The sequence below is a fragment of the Anomaloglossus baeobatrachus genome, chromosome 6 (assembly GCF_048569485.1).
Source record: "Anomaloglossus baeobatrachus isolate aAnoBae1 chromosome 6, aAnoBae1.hap1, whole genome shotgun sequence".
In the NCBI taxonomy this organism is placed as follows: domain Eukaryota; kingdom Metazoa; phylum Chordata; class Amphibia; order Anura; family Aromobatidae; genus Anomaloglossus; species Anomaloglossus baeobatrachus.
The window spans coordinates 91,158,380-91,180,154 of NC_134358.1; the positions used below are offsets into that span (position 1 = coordinate 91,158,380).

Consider the following 21,775-nt stretch of genomic DNA (forward strand, 5'->3'; position numbering starts at 1 on the left):
ACACACCTGCTGTTTGATGTGACCTCACAGAAAGAAGTCCAATGGGGTCAGGTGAGCGTGGAGGCCACTCTACACAGCCACCATACCCAATGACTTGTAGGAAGGTCTCCATGAGGTATCCACAGTCCGCAGCCTTGTGAGTTTTACACATTCTAATCATAGTATTTCTGCATGCAAGGTGTTGATTCGTATTGAATTGATGATGCCCTTCAACTTTGTAATTCACTTTTTTTTCTCTCCTTGTTCCATTTTAGAGATAAAAATGCTAACTCCGTTGTTTTCCACCAGGCGGTGCTATAGGTGGTTTCATTGCGTAGCGCGTGGCTACTTTACTATACCTAGACACCACTTCTATGCCTATAGCTGCCGCCGTTCTCAAGTTAATGGCGGTGGACAGGATATGGGTGGACACACTGTATATACACAATGTGAAAAAAAAAAAAAAAAAAGTTGACGCCAAAGCTTCCCAGAAAACAACCAAAAAGATGCTTCAGTAAAAACACCACCAACATTTTCCTGAAACGTCTTCTGCTCCAAAAACTCTGCAAGTATTGGGTACACTGGCATCTATAAGACCCTGTGCGCACGTTCCCTGCTCTTCTGAATGGCCTCAGTAACTTCTATTACAACCATTCCCGCTTGGCTGTATCAAGCAACTTCATTAATTGACTATAATATTATAGTGGATTTACAGGGGCATTAAAATTCATACATGTACTGGGCCTTTTTTCTGTAAAAGCCTTAGGGGCACTTTGCACACTACGATATCGCAGCTGCGATGTCGGTGGGGTCAAATCGAAAGTGACGCACATCCGGTGTTGCAGTCTCTATCGGAGTGTGTAAATCCTTTGATACGATGAACGAGCGCAAAAGCGTTGTAGTCGTATCATCGGTGTAGTGTCCGACATTTTCATAATTTCGCTGCAGCGACGGTACAATGTTGTTCCTCGTTCCGGCGGCAGCACACATCGCTGTGTGAGAAGCCGCAGGAGCGAGGAACATCTCCTACCTGCGTCACCGTGGCTCACGCCGGCTCTGCGGAAGGGAGGATGTGGGTGGGATGTTACGTCCCGCTCATCTCCGCCCCTCCGCTTCTATTGGCTGCCTGCTGTGTGCAGGGCAGGTGAGTGCATGTGAAGCTGCCGTAGCGATAATGTTCGCTACGGCAGCTATCACAAGATATCGCTGCTGCGACGGGGGCGGGGACTAGTGTGCTCGGCATCGCAAGCATCGGCTTGCGATGTCGTAGTGTGCAAAGTACCCCTTAGCGTCAGATGTAATATACGGCTGATACACCCTTTGAGGGACTTGGCTTCTGTGCGTACACCGTGTACACCTAGATGGCAGGCCTGTGTGCATACAAAATGTTATTAAAGGGAATTTGCCACCAGATTTTTGCTTTCTCATCTGAAAGCAGCATAATGTAGAGACTGAGACCCTGATTCCAGGGATGTCACTTACTGAGCTGCCTGGTTCAGTTTTGATATTAGCAGGAGATTATCATTCGAGGACTAGTAAACCTGCTGCTAGGTAGTCCTCCATATTCCTGAGCACTGTATAACCCTGCCCCCACCACTGATTGACAAGTTTCTGCCTATGCACAGAGTGCACAGGAAGCTGCTAATCAGTGGTGTGGGCGGGGTTATACAGAGTTCAGCATTCAGAGAACTGGAAGATATGCGACATATAAAACGGGACTTTTTCAAAATAAAAGGAAGCAGCCCAGTAAGTGACACATCGCTGGAATCAGGATCTCTGCCCCTACATCATGCTGCTCTTAGATGGAGGCGCACAAACCTCCTGATAAAGTCCCTTTTAAAGTGGTTAAGGATGTGTCCTCTTAACTAGCAGGTTTTTATTTTTCTAATATGAGCAAAGTCTGCCGTCCCACCGCAGCCGTACCTGTCCGATCCCACATCGCACTCCATCCTATGCTGCACAGAAATGGCAAAAAGTAAAGTGACCATGTGAGTGCAGAGTTTATAGTGTATTACTATGACACCACATAGGTCTGCATGGGAGCTGTGTACACAGAACGATAGAGGATAACACCAGCTGCCTTTAATTTTTGCATTATGCAGTGTATAGGTGAAACTACCCATCAAAGCCCAACCGCTACAATCCTTATTAATTGTGATGTGGACACTGCTAAAGTTAGCTCCTGATATATAATATATAGTTGGTTGTGGTTTTCATTGTTTGCTTACATCATATTTTTTAATTTAGACACCTCATGTTCATGCTTTATTAATATATCTGATATTGTGGAGCGCGGGATCCTGGCCTCACTCCTAGAGGTAACGTTACCGCCATGATTCATGATCAGCTATAGAGGGAATCTGGGCATACAGCACCGGCACTGTGCGGAGGCTGTAAATAATGGATGCCAGTCAGTGAGACACTGTCCTTGGCACTGTCACTTACCTCCTGAAAGCCGGGTGCTGGTAATTAACGGGATGGTCTTTGGCATGTGCCGCTATGTTCTGTATGACTGGCTCCATAGTACATGATAATCGTCACACGAATCGGCGAGATCCTGTAATTATTGGTACTGGTACGCGGGTGCCATTCACACCAGTTCACAGTTGCTTTGCTTTTTAGGTCTCCTTCGTCTGTTCATGTTTAAACACTTACGTGAAAAAATGGTACCGTTGTCATCAGTGTCTTTACCAATGTGCTGTATGTGCTTTCCATGGACCCAAAGATTTGTATTGGCCCAGTAAAAAAAACTGGACGTCTCCATGTGTTTTGCATAGACACCGCCCCATAGGTTATAATGGGTACATGTATCTGAGAAAAAAACCTGACACCACACTTATCATATCGTAAACATGGACGTGTGAAATGGTGGTGGTGGGGTCAGAACGGTCAGACACGGCCATTAGGCTATGTGCGCACACTGCGTTTTTTTGACGCTGCGTTTTTGTGCGTTTTTGGCCGCTAAAACCGCACAAAAACGCACCTGCGTCAAAAAAACGCGGCAAAAAACGCACGCGTTTTGCCACGATTTGGTGCGGTTTTTTTCTGCGTTTTGCTGCGTTTTTGCTCACTGCGTCTTTATGCGTTTTTTTATCAGTGAACAAAAAAAAAGGTCTGATGTCATTTCCTTCATCAATGTGTTCTTCATTCTCCACTAGTGTATGCAGTAGAGCAGACAGCTGCAGAACTACAAGGCTCAGCATACTCCATCCAATAGTGTATGCAGGAGAGCAGACAGCAGCTGTCGAACTACAAGGCTCAGCATCCTCCTTCCAGGACTGTATGCAGGATTTCTGTGCCCCCCCCCAAACAAAAAAAATGACGTTGTCTTCGCCATATTTTTGTATGCTAGCCGGGTACAGCAGGCAGGTACGGGCTGCCCCCAACCCCCAGCTGCCTATTTGTACCCGGCTGGGAACCAAAAATATAGGGAAGCCCTTTTTTTTTTTTTTAAATTATTTCATGAATTTCATGAAATAATTTAAAAAAAAATGACGTGAGCTTCGCCCAATTTTTGAGTCCAGCCGGGTACAACTAGGCAGCTGGGGATTGGAATCCACAGTGCAGGGTGCCCATGCTTTCTGGGCACCCCCGCTGTGAATTGCAGTCCCGCAGCCACCCCAGAAAATGGCGCTTTCATAGAAGCGCCATCTTCTGGCGCTGTATCCAACTCTTCCAGCTGCCCTGAAGCCGGGTGGCTAGCTGGGTAATAATGGAGTTAGGGCTAGCTGTATATTATCAGCTAGCCCTAAGCCCGAAATTCATGGTGTCACGCCAATATTAGACATGGCCACCATGAATTTCTAGTAAAGATAAAAAAAAACACAACACAGAAAAATATTTTTATTAGAAATAAAACACAACACAATTGGTGACTCCATCATTATTGAAATAAAGAACCCCCCCCCCCCCCGCAGTAATCCTGGGTCAGGGTCCCGCGCCGTCCAATCCGGATCCAATATCATCTGATCGGTTTGCTGGAAGGCAAAGTGATCAGATGATGTGTCAGGATCAAGTGCCTGAATCCCATCACACATCAGCTGATTGTATAAAAGCCGATTATACAATCAGCTGATGCATCGGTGCAAAAAAAAAAAAAAATACTTATGTGCTGATTACCGGCAGCTCCTGCAGCGATGGGGCGGGAGTCTGATCCCGTCCGATCGCTGCAGCAGCTGCCGGTAATCAGGGATGAAGTCTCCTGACGCATCCGCTGATACCGGCCGGGCGCCCGCGTCACCGCGATACTTACGATCACCTGATGCGTCAGGTGACTGCATCAGGTGATCCATCGCCAGGTCCTGCATCCATCGGAGGTTTCCCGGCCGTCTGCACACAGCCGGAGCGGCGATACCGTGAGAGGAGATGGGAGCGGGCATGGCACCGGGAATCTGCAGACAGGTGAGTATAACTATTTTTTTTTTTTTTCTACTGTTAACTTTTGTTTTTGCAGCCGCTTCCACCTCCCGCCCAGACATGGCGCCGCACGGCAGCATACATGCACAGGACGGGAGGTGGACGCGGCGGTGACGGTATCGGGAGGATTCACGCTTCTGTGTTTACTGACAGAAGGAATCCTCTTCCTGTACATGTCACTTTACTACCCACCTCCTGCGTTTATAGCTGCGTTTTTGGTCTTCAAAACGCAGCTATTTGCGTTTCTCATTGCGTCTTTGAACATCCCATTGCACTCAATGGATGAAAAGCGCAGTGAAAAACGCGGGAATAATTGACATGCTGCGTTTTTGTGGCACCACAAAAACGCAGCTGAAAAAAAACAGATGTGTGCGGACAGCAAAAATTAAAACTCATAGACTTTGCTGGGGAAGCAAAGTCCTGCAGTTTTGAGGCCAAAAACGCACCTGAAAAACGCGCAAAAACGCCGCGAAAAATGCACTGTGCGCACATAGCCTTACACAGTACATTGCAGGGACACCAATATAAGAATATCTCAGCACTGGAAAAAAAATTATCACGGCCAATTGTGCAACTGATTATTATTCTAACATAATAATATAATAATAATAATAAGAATAATAAGATCTATTGATTAAAATGTATTTTGTTCATGGGAAAACCCCATAAGGCTACATGCGCACGACGCATTTTTTGGAGCAGTTTTGTTGTCAGAACTTTCTGACATTTGACTTCCCAGCAAAGTCTATGAGAAGTCAGATTTGCTGTGCGCACATTGCAGTTTGTCAGCGTTTTATTTGTCAAAAGTTTGTGACAAAAAAAGGCAGCATGTTCATTCTTCCTGCGTTTTTGTCAACATTTGTCACAAAAACGCAGCAAAAATGCACCTACAATTACAAGCCTTTTTTGTGACATTTCCAGGCTCTCTGACAAGGTGCAGTTTTGGCTGCAGTTTGTGAACACAAAAAGATGCAGCGTGCGCATGTGGCCTTAAATAGAGGTTGACCAACTGCTAAACTTCCCCATAGATATTCACACTTTCAAGTAGAGCTGGCCATACCAAGCTTCTACAGATTGTTCGGTTGATAGTAGTGATGAGTGAGCACTACCATGCTCGGGTGCTCGGTACTCATAATTAGTTATGAGCGGGCACTACCATGCTCTGGTGCTCGGTACTCATAATTAGTTATGAGTGGGCACTACCATGCTCGGGTACTCGGTACTCATAATTAGTGATGAGCGAGCACTACCATGCTCGGCTACTCGTGACGCTCGGTCGGAGTGGCTCAACTCATGTAACAAGTATATTGGAAGTCAACGGGGAACTGAAGCATTTTTGCAGAAGACCGTCTGGCAAAATGCTTGAGTTCCCCATTGACTACTATTATACTTGATATATGACTTGAGTCTGTCTTAGCGTCCGACTGCTTGTTACGAGTGCCGAGCATGGTAGTGCTCGCTCCTCACTAGTTATGAGTACCGAGCACCCGAGCATGATAGTGCTCGCTCCTCACTAGTTATGAGTACCGAGCACCCGAGCATGGTAGTGCCCGCTCATCACTAGTTACGAGTACCGAGCACCCGAGCATGGTAGTGCCCGCTCATCACTAGTTATGAGTACCGAGCACCCGAGCATGGTAGTGCCCGCTCATCACTAGTTACGAGTACCGAGCACCCGAGCATGGTAGTGCCCGCTCATCACTAGTTATGAGTACCGAGCACCCGAGCATGGTAGTGCCCGCTCATCACTAGTTACGAGTACCGAGCACCCGAGCATGGTAGTGCCCGCTCATCACTAGTTATGAGTACCGAGCACCCGAGCATGGTAGTGCCCGCTCATCACTAGTTACGAGTACCGAGCACCCGAGCATGGTAGTGCCCGCTCATCACTAGTTATGAGTACCGAGCACCCGAGCATGGTAGTGCCCGCTCATCACTAGTTGACAGTCAATCTCAGCCGATTCTCCCATACATTGGAGCTCTTGCTCGGTTGAGGGCTCCTCTGTTCTCCGTGAGAAAGGTGCTGAATGACATATTGGCCAGCAGCTTATCCCTAAGAGAACAATGCAATAAGCAGTCCAAAATTGGACATTTGCATCAGACATCTTTCGACAATTGGCAGGCGCCAATTATGTTAGTCTGTTTTCCGAAACCCGATGATATCAGTGGATACAGCCGACATTAGTCTAATATGTATGGGGGCTTTAATCCATTGCCAGAAATGTCAGAGAAGCAAAGTGATCAGACATTGTAATTTACCTGCCGAATCCTTCCTTTTCGGAACATCTGAAGAGTTGGGAGGCTCCGATACACATGGTCTCCGGTTTGGCTGACTTTAACCCTAGAACGCATAGCTGGGGCCTCGCAGGCCTGCTAGGTCATTTGTTTTCTATGGTAGATTGAATTGCTTGCGCGTTCTAGGGTTAATTGTCCCAATTCTCCACTGGATAGTTTATTACGTTCTGATCCTTAGGGCACGCTCACACGAGCGTGAAAAACGGACGAGTGCAATGCGAGAAAATACTGCATTGCACTCTGACCCATGTTAGTGAATGAGGGCGAGCAGTTGGTCAGCTTTTCTCATATCCAGATTCTGGATGAGAGAAAAGCGGCGGCATGCTGTGATTTTCTGCTAGAGCCGTATCCCTCGTACCCATTCAAGTGAATGGGTGTGAGAGAAACATCGGACCCCACTCTGATGTTACACCAGTGCAGTGAGTTACGCACAGGCTGACAGTGGAGGAGATGGGGGATTAACCCCTCCCTCTCCTCCGCAGCACCCGCCCTCAGCTTCACAGCTGGGACCTGATTGCAAGACACTCGGCTCACGCTCGCAGCAGAGCCTGAATCGGGGGTCATTAGGATATCACATCTGATGCTCTCACATCACATGCCAGACGCTAATGTGACTCCGGCCTTAGGAGATCCTTTTCCTCGGACCTACACCGATCTTGAAAACATGACTTTGACATTTGTTTTTGGGACTGCTAAATCTTGAGTTCAGCGCTCGGCCATCTTTGGCTTCCTATACATAAAGTCCTTTTATTGTGATCTTATAGTGATGTCCGGACGGACCATAGGTCTCCTGACCTGAATAGCATGTAAATGCCTATCAAGCTGCTGGGTTTACATCAGGAGACCCAACACCGCAGTCTATACTTGGACTTTGTGTCACGGATGTCTGAATTAGCCCTTTGTTTTAGCAATATTAGTGCAGGTAGAGGCGCAGGGAAACTTAAAATATTCAGTATGGGCCGATACCTAACATTCAGTAAAGAGATTTTCCTTTTCACAATATAATTTTTTCATTTTCTGACTCCCAAAATAACACAAATCAAATGTTGGTCATAAGGGTTGTTTACTGTGCGTTTTTTTTCTAATTTCAATTCCGTGGTTACCAGCAGCGCCATGTAGATTCCTGGCAGCGTGTTTGCTTTACTTTAATTAAATTTCGCAGTGTCTTCTGCTGCAGACTGCTGGATTATCTCGCTGCACATACAAAGAGCAGAGCCAGCATCTCATTACTGGAGAATCCCAAAGTCATCACCACGGGGCTGCTCGCAGGGTGAGGCTAGGACCGCACGCTGCAAAAGTGGGTTATGCTAAAAACCACAAAAATATGTATTGTCATAGGAAAAACTTTTTTTTTTTTTAACATGTGTATTACATTTGTTTGGTTACATAATTTATTACAATGAAGAGTAAAAGGGCGTTCTCAATTATATTGTCACATGGTGTTTTGCTCTAAACTCACCAAGTATCATGGCGGCATCAGACGCTGTTCAGACCACAGACTCTGAGACTCCTCACTATACTTTCTCTGGTGCTTCTGAGTTGCACAGGCAGGCTCTGGTGTTGACCAGCTGTGTGCTCATTATTACTGATTGGACTTGCAGGAGTTAACTTCTGCTAGCCTGCTGGTTACCTTTTGGATCACATGTTAAGAGAGACCCATCACAGGTATTCTCTGCCTTTTTAAAGGGCCTGTTACACGCATCGATATATCAAACGATATGTCGTCGGGGTCACGTCGTTAGTGACGCACATCCGGCATCGTTTGATATATCGTAGCGTGTGACAGCTACGAGCGACTGTGAACGAGCAAAAATACTCACCTTATCGTTGCTCGTTGACACGTTGCTCATTTTCAAAAAATCGAACGTCCTTCTGTGCTCCGGTTCATTGTTCCCGAGGCAGCACATGTCACTCCGTGTGACATCCCTGGAACGATAAACACAGCTTACCTGCGTCCCGCCAGCAATGCGGAAGGAAGGAGGTGGGCGGGATGTTACGTCCCACTCATCTCCGCCCCTCCGCTTCTATTGGCTGGCCACTTAGCGACGTCGCTGTGCTGCCGAATGTCCCTCCCCCTTCAGGAAGAGGATGTTCACTGCCCACAGCGAGGTCGTTCAGGAGGTAAGTGCGTGTGACAGGGGTTACCGACTTTGTGCGACACTGGCAACAAATTGCTCGTGCCGCACAAACGATGGGGGCGGGTGCGATCGCACGATAAATCGCCGCGTGTAAAGCGGCCTTAAGAAGGCGGAATTTTTCTTCCTGTGCAGTCTATAGCTTTCTGCTAAATTGGTCCATGTGCTGTTGGTTTCCAGTCTGGTAATCTACTGCGTGTTGCTTGATGTACTGTGGATTACCTCCGGTCGTTTGGTTATTTCCTCCCTGCTTTAGTTTTCTTCCTAATCACTTATTATCTTATTACTCTGAACGAGCGTGCTATGTGATACAGTTTTGGTTACCTGTGTTTGTCTATCACTTTTGGTGTTTACACGGGGTGAAAGATAGAGTATTAGAACAGGGTTCTACCAGGAGCAGGGCAAGGAAGGTGGCCCAGACATTTTCACCATCAGACGTATCTCTAGGACCCGGGTCAGCTAGGGCCTCTCTATCCTGAGGGCTAGTCTATGAGCCCCAGTCCCCTATTATCCATTCACAACCCGTGACACATGTGCAAATAAAATTGGGACTGAGCCGTGTATTTTTAATATTGATGGGGTTTATGCATGCAGGACTATAAGCTGTTTTTATATCTTGCTTGCTTTTCTGGAAACTTCTTTTAACGAATGATCAGATTTCTTCCATTAACAGTGTGCGGATGGACTACGGCCCTGGGCTAGATCATTAATATAATCATTCTGTCCTCGTACTGCTGGGGCTACACAGGGACGTGGCACTGGCTACAATCGTGTGCAGCTTGTCTGGGGCTTGCAGTCGTGTGGCTATTTTGGAGCTCTGATTGTTCTGTAAATAAAAGTCATGTTGCATACAAGTCGTGTGTCTTGGCATTGAATTTTATGGCAAGTGTCGCTCGCAACCAGCGACAGGAATTCAACTAATTGTAAAACATTTGCAATGTTATATCTCAGTATGCAATATATCGCAGATCGCAACGGGACACCATAGCGAAAAACACATCCAATGCAGTGGTGATTTCAGTGTAGCCCTATAGGATATTGTCAGCAGCACATACCCTGGTGACATCATTCAATGGCCTGCGTGAATCAGTGCTTATTTGAGAAATTTTTGCTGGTGTAGGAGGGTCTTGGGCTATGTGCCGCATTTCCTTTCCTGCTACAGGGACCACCCAAGGTAGATACTACAGTAAGCTCAGCAGTGTCTTGGGTCTTCAGTGTGAGAGCGATATCCTAGCATTTTACAGCATGCACTCCTGCATTGTCTGGCTTCACCAGGGGGCTGAGGCTCTAATGAGCTAGCAAACAAACTGCAACCCCTCTTAAAGGTTCTGATGATGATGTCAGCCAAAGGGCATCCAATCACCAGCAAATCAAAGGGTATCTGATTGGATGCCCTTTGGCTGACATCATCATCAGAACCTTTAAGAGGGGTTGCAGTTTGTTCCCCCCTGATGAAGCCAGACATGGTGAAACATGTTGGGGAGGCTATTAGCTTTTTATAGGCAGAGTAGGGCAATACCGATCTGAACATTGCTATTCATCTTTAGTTAGGGTACCTCTAGTTGCCCTTTGGGCAAATTGCGTTTGGTCTTCAACTATTATCCATTTTCGAAATCTTGAGGACCACACCTCTTTGGCTACAAAGAGTAGATTTATACACTGAGAAGAAGGAATGGAAAGATGCAGAAACAAAAAGAAAAAAAGACAGATTCAGGAGAAGAGTATAAATTACAGCAAGTAAAATAATACAGATTTATGGCGAGTAACTGGTCCTTTTTAAGACGCAGTTCAATAAATTATTTCGCCTTCCTTAGGTGCCAAATGTATCCCTATGGAATTGTGGGATGGAATCCTATTTGTGCACCCACCTCCAGAAGTGCCGTGGCTACATTATACTTGTAACCACCATCAGGAAATGTCCTATGTGCTAATGTTACAGGTCCTTGCACTTTTATAAAAGCCTCAAAATGGGATATTCCAGTCAGTTTTCATCTAAATACTCTATAGGGGATAAATGCGAGATATGTGGATGTCCTACAACTGGTCACATTTCCTGTCATTAGAGATTGGTTGTGGCACTTCTGCACCGTGGAAGCAGTGGCGTAACTACCGCGGTCGCAGCGGTCGCGATCGGGCCCGGGAGGTTAGGGGCCCGGCGGCCGCCAGGCAGATCAGCAGCCAGCTCCTGTCAGTGTAAGAGGAGCTGCGCTGATCTGCCGCAGACCACGCGGCCGCTATTTGACCCGCTGCCGCCGCCAACACCGGGCCCCAAGCCTGGTGTCACCGGCGGCATCGGGGCCCCCTGCCTGGTGTCAGCGGCTGCGGCGTCTCCCCCGTCACCGCACACAGTAATGATGAAGCATAACGTGGCCGGTGCCGCGCTATGCATCACCATTCTCCCCCTGTGCGGTGACGTCACTCCCGCGCGACTGCTGTGCTGAGTTCACAGAGTGCAGGACGGGAGGACGCCGACCGCACTGTAGCACCGGGAGAACGAGCAGCGGTGGAAGAGGAAAGTGGTGAGGACAGAGCAGCGGCTGGGGATCGAGGAGAGCGGTGAGGACAGCAGCGGTGGAAGGAAGAGAGAAGGTGAAGACTTGTTTTGGGTTTTTTTTAATACAAATCAGTGAGTAAACGGTGGCCAGAGGCTTGGGAAGGCAGTTCTGAGGAGGCTGCATTATATATAGAGGCCTGGAGAGGCTGCTTTATACATGGAGGTCTGAGGAGGTTGCTTTATACATGGAGGTCTGGGGAGGCTGTATTATACATGGAGGCCTGGAGATACTGCATTATACATGGAGGCCTGGAGATACTGCATTATACATGGAGGCCTGAGGAGGCTGGGTGCATTGTTATACATGGAGGCCTGGAGAGGCTGGTTGCTATATTATACATGGAGGCCTGAGCAGGCTGGGTGCATTGTTATACATGGAGGCCTGGAGAAGCTGGCTGCTACATTATACATGGAGGCCTGAGGAGGCTGGGTGCATTGTTATACATGGAGGCCTGGAGAGGCTGGCTGCATTATTATACATGGAGGCCTGGAGAGGCTGGCTGCATTATTATACATGGAGGCCTGGAGAAGCTGGCTGCATTATTATATATGGAGGCTACCTTATACATGGACTATGGGGGTGCATTATAAAACATTGGGGACTATGTGGTGCAGTATAATATATGGAGAACTATGGGGTGAATTATAATATATGGAGAACTATGAGAAATTCATTATAATAATTGGAGGGCTACTTTATACATGGAGGATTATGGGGTTGCATTATAATACATAGAGGACTATGGAAGTGTATTCTAATATATGAAGGGTTATGTGGGACCCTTTATACTATTTGGAAGGCTATGTAGGGGCCATTATTGTATTTGGAGATCTATATACAAGGTGGGACAAAGATACAAGCAGGGGATGGGAACGTTTTGTGCTGAGGGAAAAAGGCTCTTTCCCTCAGCACCCAGTTTTCCTATGCTCTGCTGTACATCTCTCAGCACACAGCTTTCCCATGCTCTGCTATACATCATTTCTCAGCACCCAGCTTTCCCATGCTCTGCTATACATCTTCTCTCAGCACCCAGCTTTCCCATGCTCTGCTATACATCATTTCTCAGCACCCAGCTTTCCCATGCTCTGCTATACATCATTTCTCAGCACCCAGCTTTCCCATGCTCTGCTATACATCATTTCTCAGCACCCAGCTTTCCCATGCTCTGCTATACATCATTTCTCAGCACCCAGCTTTCCCATGCTCTGATATGGGAAAGCTGGGTGCTGAGGGAAAGATGTATAGCAGAGCATGGGGAAGCAGTGTGCCGAGGACAAGATGGATATCAGAACATAGGAAAGCTGGGTGCTGATAGAGGGAATTCAGATCATGGGAAACCTGGGTGCTTGTGGGTAAGAGCCAAGTGTCAGCATCATTATCCTGTACCCCGAGTGTCAGTGTCATTATCCCATACCCCAAGTGTCGGTGTATGTTGAGGGGGGCCCAGATCTGAACTTTGCATCGGGGCCCATCAAACTCTAGCTACGCCCCTGCGTGGAAGTATCCATGTTGCCATTGGTAACCAGCCAATAGACTGTTCCATTTCAGGCCTGACAATGAAAGAACTGATCTGACCGGTTGCTATGGGTAACACTGACCGCTGTTCTTGACTGATGGACCCCGAGAAAATGCTGTAACACCCTGCACTGCCGATACTAAGCAGACGGGGGAGGCTGCGTCGCTCATCAGCTCCTTGAAGCATCCAGTAGTCAGACGCCTACCACCGACATCTGACATTGTTGACATATCTGTAATAAATCATTGTATTCAGATCATGGAAAACCCCTTAAATAATGTCTAAGAACTAAAATGAGTTGCAACTTTGTATGTTTTTGTTTTTTTTTCAGATTTTTAATAACTTTTTTTTTCTTCTGTAGATCACAGATCTCTCATTACCTAACTACCTTGCGGCCTCTTCCGTCGGCCTGTTCCCAACCCAGCTGTTGAATTCTTACTTGGGAACGACGTTGCGCACGATGGAGGATGTGATCGCGGAACAAAGCGTTAGTGGATACTTTATATTCAGCCTACAGGTAACGTTCCTTCTTTACGTGGAGCACAAACATTTATGATCTGTCGGTTTATGGAGTTGATAAATTTTCTTACAAAATTTCTTGATTTTTTTTAAAAACACTAAGCACCATTCCCCCACTTTTTTTTTTGCATGTTCCTGCCTCCCTCACTACTGACTGATAGCGCTGACTTGCCTGAGAGTTCTCTAATAGTTACTTATTCCAATCAAGCCAATGCTTTAAGTCACCACTGAGAGAGGTGGGAACATGCAAAATCAGTGGTTAGAGCGCTCCACTGACCCTCTTGGCTACACCAAGGGTGTACAAGCACACTAATTAGCATATATGAGTAAAATTCCTTTTCTGCAGGACGAAGGAAGTAATTGGAACATTGGTGGGATTATGTCTCCCACAAAGAACTTATATTTGCAGTCTGGGTTCACAAGCTCCCTTTAACCGCCTCACCCCCTGGCAATTTTCTGGGTTTTTTTTGTTTTGTTTTTGTTTTGTTTTGTTTTCTTGCTCCCCTTCTTCAGAGAACTGTAACTTTTTTTTATTTTTCCATCAATCTTGCCATATGAGGGCTTATTTTTTTGCATGACGAGTTGCACTTTTAAATTAAACCATGGGTTTTACCATATAGTGTACTGGAAAACAGCAAAAAAATTCCAACTGCGGATAAAATTGCAAAAAAAAGTGCAATTGCATGATAGTTTTTGGGATATTTTATTCATGGTGGTCCCTATATGGCAAAACTGATGTGTCAGCTTGATGCCTCAGGTCGGTACGAGTTCGTAGATACCAAACATTTACAGGTTTGCTTTTATCTAAGGGGTTAAAAACGAGTTTGTCCAAAAAAAGTGGCACACTTTTTGCGCCATTTTCTGAAACCCGTAGTGTTCTCATTTTTTGGGATCTGGAGCTTTGTTATGGCTTATTTTTTGTGTCTCGAGCTGACGTTTTTAAGTGTACCATTTTTGTGCAGCTGCTACTTTTTGATCACCTAGAATTGCATTTTGCAAAAAAAAAATTTGCGGCAATCAAAAAATGTAATTTTGGCGCTTGGATTTTTTTTCTCGCTTCACCATTTACCGATCAGATTAATTGATTTTATATTTTGATCAGGCATTTCTGAGCACAGCGATACCAAATATGTGTATATTTTTTGTTTTATCGGATTGCACTCGTCTGTGCAAAACGCAAGTGGAACCGTACCCGAAGTCTGAGAACCTCATTCTTGCCTATATATACCGTATTTGTCGGACTATAAGACGCACTTTTTTTTCCTCACAAATGTTGGGGGAAAGTGGGGGGGTGTGCCTTATTGTCTGAATGTAGGGCATGGCTGCAGGGAATGAGGGTGCTGCGGTGGAGCGGGTCATTAGTGGTATGCGCAGGCTGTAGCAGTGCCTGCCGTGACCACGTGGGCCCGCTCATTTCATCTGCATGCATCCTCCCGCCCATCATCTCTCAGCGCTGAAGCCGGCGCTGACAGGTGGGCGGGATGTTGGCGGGATGGCCGGCTCGCGTGATCACCCCTGGCAACTACAGCCTGGAGTGATCATGTGTGGCTGTATTCACTGCCCCCGCACATCATCTTCCGCGCGCGGGGGGGAGCAGTGAATAACTATGGTATACTCACCGTTCCCTGCAGCATTGCGATATCCTCCTGTCTGCCAGCCCGCTAATCTGTGTAGAGAGCGCTGAGCACAGAGATGCCGTCATCCCTGTACGCACAGCTCTACACACAATCAGCGGGCTTGCACACAGGAGGACATCGCGATGCTGCATGGAACGGTGACCGGCTCCACACAGGTCAGCGGTGCTGCTGCTGGCACTGACTGGAGGACAAGCGATGCTGCTTGAGCGAGGAAAGGTGAGTATAAACGTTTGGTTTTTTTTGTTTTTTTTTTTGTGTGCCACAGGATGCAGGCCATATAGCAGGATGGGGGTATTTAGCAGGATGGGGCTATACCAGGATGAGGGACATACAGTATATACAAGGATGGGGATCATATACTAGGCAGGAGGATCATTACTAGGATGGGGTACCTTAGTAGAGAATTTGGGAACATTACCCCCATAACAGTGTCAGCAGCAGATCCTTGCCCCATAACAGTGTGTCATGACCACACTTTTTGCTTAAATTTTTATTTTCCTATTTTCCTCCTCTAAAACCAGAGTGCGTCTTATAGTCCGAAAAATACGGTACCTTTTTCATTGATAAATGACTTCTGGTCCACCCAACAAACATCTAGCTAGTTTCAACTGGCATGAGATGGCAACTGGTGAACATTTTACTACAGGCAGGTAACATACATTAGTGTTACCAGTACAGGGGTGAACTAAAAAAAAACCAAAAACGCTGGAATAATGCTTTAAAATTAGCAGTCAGCAGGTAACCTTTACTTACTGTGCAGTTTTTCACTGTAACTGGAGCATTTATAGGAAGACCCTAAAGAAGCAGTGCGATTGATGATGTTTCTATTACCTAAAGTGCTGAAGTATGTTAAAAAGGTGAAGGCAGATGTCACTTATAACCGATTCTGTCTTCTCTGGATCAACTGGGAATTCAACTTTCTGCTAGATTAAAGTATCATTATTTCAGTGTCCCTGATAATGTGCACTAATGCAGATGTGTCCTACAGATATGAGACGTGCACTAATGATCTGCAAATACATGTGGCTAAGGCCCGTTTCACACGTCAGTGATTCTGGTACGTTTGTGCTTTTTTTAAAACGTACCAGAATCACTGACATACGCAGACACATTATAATCAATGGGTCTGCTCACACATCAGTGATTTTTCACTGAACGTGTCTCCGTGCAGCGTGCACCCATGGCCGTGATTCTGCACGGAGACATGTCAGTTTTTGTCTGGCATCACTGATGACCCACGGACCACACTATGGTGTGATCCGTGTGTGTTCAGTGAAACACGTACCAGAAAATCACAGACATGTTAAATATTAAATATTTTCAACTTACCTTGCCTGCGATTCGCTGTGCAGCCTCTGCTCTCTGCAGCTTCTGCCTGGCTCATGAATATTCATGAGAGCAGGAAAACCCGACCAGGAAGTAGCTGCAGAGAGTGGTGGGCGGACGCTGCAGAGCCGAAGAGATCAGCACCATGGACAGCAGCAGTGAAGGCAGGTGACTAATGTCCATATGCAATCACGGATTACACATTGACAACCCACGTGTGCCGTGAATCACGGAACACGGAGGGACATGTGCGTGTTTTACACGTCAGTGAAGAACGTCTGTGTTTTTCACTGACGTGTGAAACTGGCCTTACACTGAGCAAAAAGGAAAAGGATCATCCTGATGAAGTAAATAAAGCAGAAAACCTGACCTAGCCCAGGTCTTATTTTTGAGAAGTCCCTTTTCTCAGTGCAGCTGTACTCTGATACCTCACTGAGCTGCCAACAGTTTTGTGTTAAACGGAACCTGTCACCAGTTTGGGTCCTATAAGCTGCAGCCACCACCAGTGGGCTCTTATATACAGCATTCCAGAATACTGTATATAAGAGCCCAGGCCGCTGTGTAGAACGTAAAAATCACTTTATAATGCTCACCTAAGCAGCGGTGCAGAATGGTCAGATGGGTGCGTGATGTGTGCTACGTCATGCAGACGAGCGGGCATTGAGGTCCTGCTCATGCGCACTACAACACTTTGATCTGCCCTACTCAGGGCAGATCAAAGTGCGCCTGCGTAGGACCCCAATGCCCGCCTGTGTGCATGACGTAGGACGCGTCATTCACCCAGGCTTCAGAAGGAGGACAAAGATGGCCGAAAGAGGAGGCGCCGGTACCGGAGAACGGAGACCCCTATCTGACCAGTCTGCACCGTACTGACCATTTAGGTGAGTATTATAAAGTGATTTTTACGTTCTACACAGCGGCCTGGGCTCTTATATACAGTATTCTAACATGCTGTATATAAGAGCCCACTGGTGGTGGCTGCAGCTTATACGCCCCAAATCTGGTGACAGGGTCCCTTTAAACACTAAGGATTTTAGCTGTATTTCAGAGTGCATGAGGAATTTAGGAAGTGGAGGGAGAAGTGGCTCATAAATGGAGAAAGAAGCATACTTCTCTAATAAGACATATAACATTTCTTAATTTGCTTTTGCTATTGATTTATGCAGTTTGTTGACAATTTTGTTTTTTTTTCTTCCCTTCATCCACAGATTGTAATAAGCATAGCTCTTATGTTTTATGTGGTGCACCGGGCCCAAGTTGAACTGAATGCAGCGATCATGGCTTGTGAAATGGAGCTGAAGTCGTCTCTGAAGGGCGGGCAGCTCAATGGCGGCAGCTCTGTTTTCTGCAGCAAAAGAACCTTGTTATCTATGGGTGGGATCAACATTGTATGATTCCCGCTGACGTCGTGTAGCCTTCATTATTGCCAAGATTCCAGTGACTTTCCATTTATAGATGGAAGACTTGGACTTCGCCAGAAGTTTCCTAATGAACCTTAAGCGGTTTCCGTTGCCGGACGCCCACCAGGATCTCCATGTTGGCAGCGTCCTTTGACCTTCACATCTTGTGTGTGCCATGGCATATGCAATGCACTTTTCCTGCACAGCTCTTAAGAACAATTGTCATGGCATATTTATTTATTAATGCTCACGGCTATTTCATACGAAATGAAGAAAACTTGTATAAAATGCTAAATTATGTTTGTGATTTCACGTTTTGTTTTGCATTTTTAGTATTGTTAAAGCATCATCGCACCTAAAATACAGGTAAAGTCGTAGAAAAAAGATACAGAAATCTGTATCTATAAGACCTAAACCAATTAAAGGGAAGGGGCTTCTCCGAAACACTATTTTATATTGTTCCAGTTCATATTAAATGGAACCTGTCACCAGATTTGGAGCTTATAAGCTGCGGCCACCACCAGTGATCTTATATACAGCATTCTAACATGCTGTATATAAGAGCCCAGGCCAATGTGTAGAACATAAAAAAACAGCTTTTGGTATGCTCTCCTACAGGGTGGTCTGCTCCGATCGGCGCGTCTCAGGTCCGGCGCCTTCTCTCTTCCTTGCATTGTCATCCTCCTTCCCAACTCCATGTGGATGGCGCTTCCTATGAGGCCTACATTGTTCTCCTGCGCATGCGCACTTCTCTCTGGTCTGCTGAGAGATGATCAAAGTATTGTAGTGCGCATGCGCGCGCGGTCTTTGACCTTTTCCCATGTCTGTGCACTACAATACTTTGCGCTGCTCTCAGCAGGACTGATCAAAGTGTGCATGTGCAGAAACTCAATAGAGGACACAGTGTGGATGACGTAGGCCGCGCCGTCTACACGGAGTTGGGAAGGAGGAAGGCGATGGACGGAAGAGAGGAGGCACCACACTGGAGACCAGCAACGCCCATCGTACCCGATCGCCTCCTAAGTGAGTATAATAAAAGCTGTTTTTTTATGTTATACAGATCGGCCTGGGCTCTTATATACAGTATTCTAGAATGCTGTACGTAAGAGCTCACAGGTGGTGCCCGCAGCTTATAAGGGACAAATCTGGTGACAGCTTCCCTTTAAGTAAAAAATGAAGCAACTTTGCAAATTTGCTTAGTCAAAAAAGAACGCCAACCGTTGTGTGTTTACATCTGCAATACAGATCTATGCATTTCCATGGAAACAGACTACAATGAAACCTTATGTAGTCTGATCCTGCAGTCACTCTCCCTTTCAAAATAGGGACAGATCAAGGGCAGTACGACTACAGGAGTTTGTAGTCTGTTACCTTGGAAACACATTAGTCTGCATAGGAGCTGTAGACTCAAAACAGAAGGAGCTTTTTTTTTTACATATATACAATTTGCAGCTTCTTTTTTTTGTTTTATATGCATTGGACAATACAAAAAAAAAAGTTATTATAGGGGCTGTCTGGGCAAAATAACACTTTGCACAGTGGACTGGATATGTAAAAAAAAAATACAACTCTGTCATATCCACCTTCCGACTCCCACCTGGATCCAGCGCAGGTTACCCCAGAGAAGCGAGGCGCGGTTATGTCATCGTTCCACCAGATGGAGAATTGTTGCAGCCGGTAATGATGCGCGGGTAGACCACTCGGCAGCCGGCACTGGGGCCAGGGGAGTGCTGGTTGCGTATCACTGAGTTTTTAAATGTTATTTTGCTCGGACATCCCCTTTAAGGTGGACCTTCTTTTTCAAGTTGTGTTTGAGGGCATAAATATATTGACCACAGAAGATGCTTGTTTAGTTTTGGGGACCTTTTACATACACGTTTATGAATGTTTTAGGTGACTTTCATATAAAATAATTTCTGTATTAGACTTGCTAGCTCTTTTAATAATTTCCTGGATAGTGTTTAATAACCACAGGACCGTTTTTATTGTCCGAGAGAAACAATTCCGAAGTACCCCTCCCCCCCCACCCCTACAAAGTGCTCTTATACCAGTTGTATTTTGTTACCGTTTTGAGTTCCTTCGACACAACTGGAGTTTTTTGTTTGTTGCGGGTTAAAGCCATGTGGATGTCAAGGGCTAGATCTACTGATAGTTGTCGTTTATTCCTAAAAGTGATCGTAATACCTACAGGACCAGCGTTCAGCCAACAAATAAGCTAAAGCTCGTGTCCACTAATGGCATGAAAATAACCTACTGTTGGCGGCACATTCCCCCCTTGTATAATCAAAGAGTATAGGGACAAGCGATTGTACGAGCGCCGATCAACTTATATATTTTTCAGAAATTTTGCCAATGTGAAAGTACCATAATGTGTCCTCAGAAAATTGATTTATGTTTTTAAAATCAGGTTTTTATTTATGTTAAATATATATTTCTGACACATTGGATAATATTTTAAGTTTTAATTTTCCATATATTTTTGTTAAGAAAAAAAACAGAAATCTTGCATTTTTTTTTTTTTATTACGCCACTAAGCCTTATGTACACATAGGGGGGCAGCAATCAACTAGGGGAGTAAATGGTAAAAGCAGGTGATTTAAGTAACAAACACCATAATAAAGCACATGTGATCACATAAGGGCTGAAACCGCAAGAAAAAGTTAATTTAACCTACAAAAAAAATCGTATTCAGCCAAAGTTGGATAGTAGACTAAAATAGATCATATATTAATGCAAATAGTAAAATATTAAATATATAAAAAAAAAAATCGCCTGATGTTTATAGCACTTTCATTGGTTCATGATGATTTATATTCTTCTTCCACTGGATTGACGTCATCCCCTGGCAAAGGTTTACGGCGAAACAATCCAGCAGGTGCTCCCTTATGGGTAAGAATTCACTTTACTGCTTTACTCCACTGCTTTCTTTCTGCTCATCCAGTTTCACTCGTGCTTTGTCCACTATTATTATTATGGTGCTTTCTTAGCCCACATTTACCTTGTAACCTCCTTTCATTTATACCACTCAGTCTCCTGCTGGATTTTGTCACCCTCTTGTGTCTCCCCCATGTTAACACCCCCCCCCCCACCCCCCATCCTTTTTTCTTTTTTTTTTAATACAATTTAGCACTTCACTCCCGGCCAATTTTCCGTTTTTCGTTGTTTCCTCCCCTTCCAAGACCCAAAACTTTTTTTTTTTATTATTATTTTTCCGTCAATCTTGCCATATGAGGGCTTGTTTTTTGTTTTGTTTTTTTTTTTGCGGGACGGGGTGTACTTTTGAATGACAGTATTCATTTTTAATATAGTGTACTGGAAACCAGGAAAAAGAAATCCAAATGTGGAGAATTTTTGAAAAAAAATGAAATTCCACAATTTTTTTTTTTTTATTTTTTTTATTATTATTATTCTTACTGTTCAAGATATGGTAAAACTGACCTGACATAATGATTTCAAAGGTCGGTACGAGTTTGTAGATACCAAACATCTACAGTTTCTCTTTTATATAAGACATGCAAAAAAAAAAATAAGACGTTTTGTTAAAAAAAAAAAAAAAAAATTGCTTTTGCCGAAATTTTCCGAGACTTGTAATGTTCTTATTTTTGGGATCTAGGGCTCAGTTATGTCTTATTTTTTGCACCCTCAGTTGACGTTTTTAATTATACCATTTTTGGGTAGATGCAATGCTATGATTCCCTGTTATTGCATTTCAATGCAATGTTGCGGCGCCCAAAATATACGTAATTCGGTGCTTTGATTTTTTTTTTTGATTTTTTTTTTTCTAGCTGCGCCATTTACTGATCAGATTTGTTGATTTTATATTTTGATCGTTTGGGCATTTCTGAACGTGGCAATACCAAATATATGTGTATTTTTATTGATCAGATCGGCCGACATATGCAGGCTCGCCGTGCGAGCCCGAATTAAAGGGCCATACATGACCAATGACGTATATGTACGTCATTGGTTGTGAAGGAATTAAAGGTAATCTGTCAGC

At 45.2% G+C, this 21,775-nt stretch overlaps 1 protein-coding gene across 1 annotated transcript in view; it reads left to right on the top strand.

The window, feature by feature from the left end:
- The window catches only part of TMEM64 (transmembrane protein 64), a 56,600-nt gene extending 38,278 nt beyond the window's left edge, over positions 1-18,322 (top strand). Inside the window, exons 2-3 of the mRNA XM_075316268.1 lie at positions 13,258-13,413; positions 17,587-18,322. Coding sequence (XP_075172383.1) covers positions 13,258-13,413; positions 17,587-17,772 — 342 coding nt within the window. The 3' untranslated portion in view covers positions 17,773-18,322. The remainder of the gene's footprint in view (positions 1-13,257; positions 13,414-17,586) is intronic.
- The last annotated feature ends 3,453 nt before the right edge of the window (positions 18,323-21,775 follow it).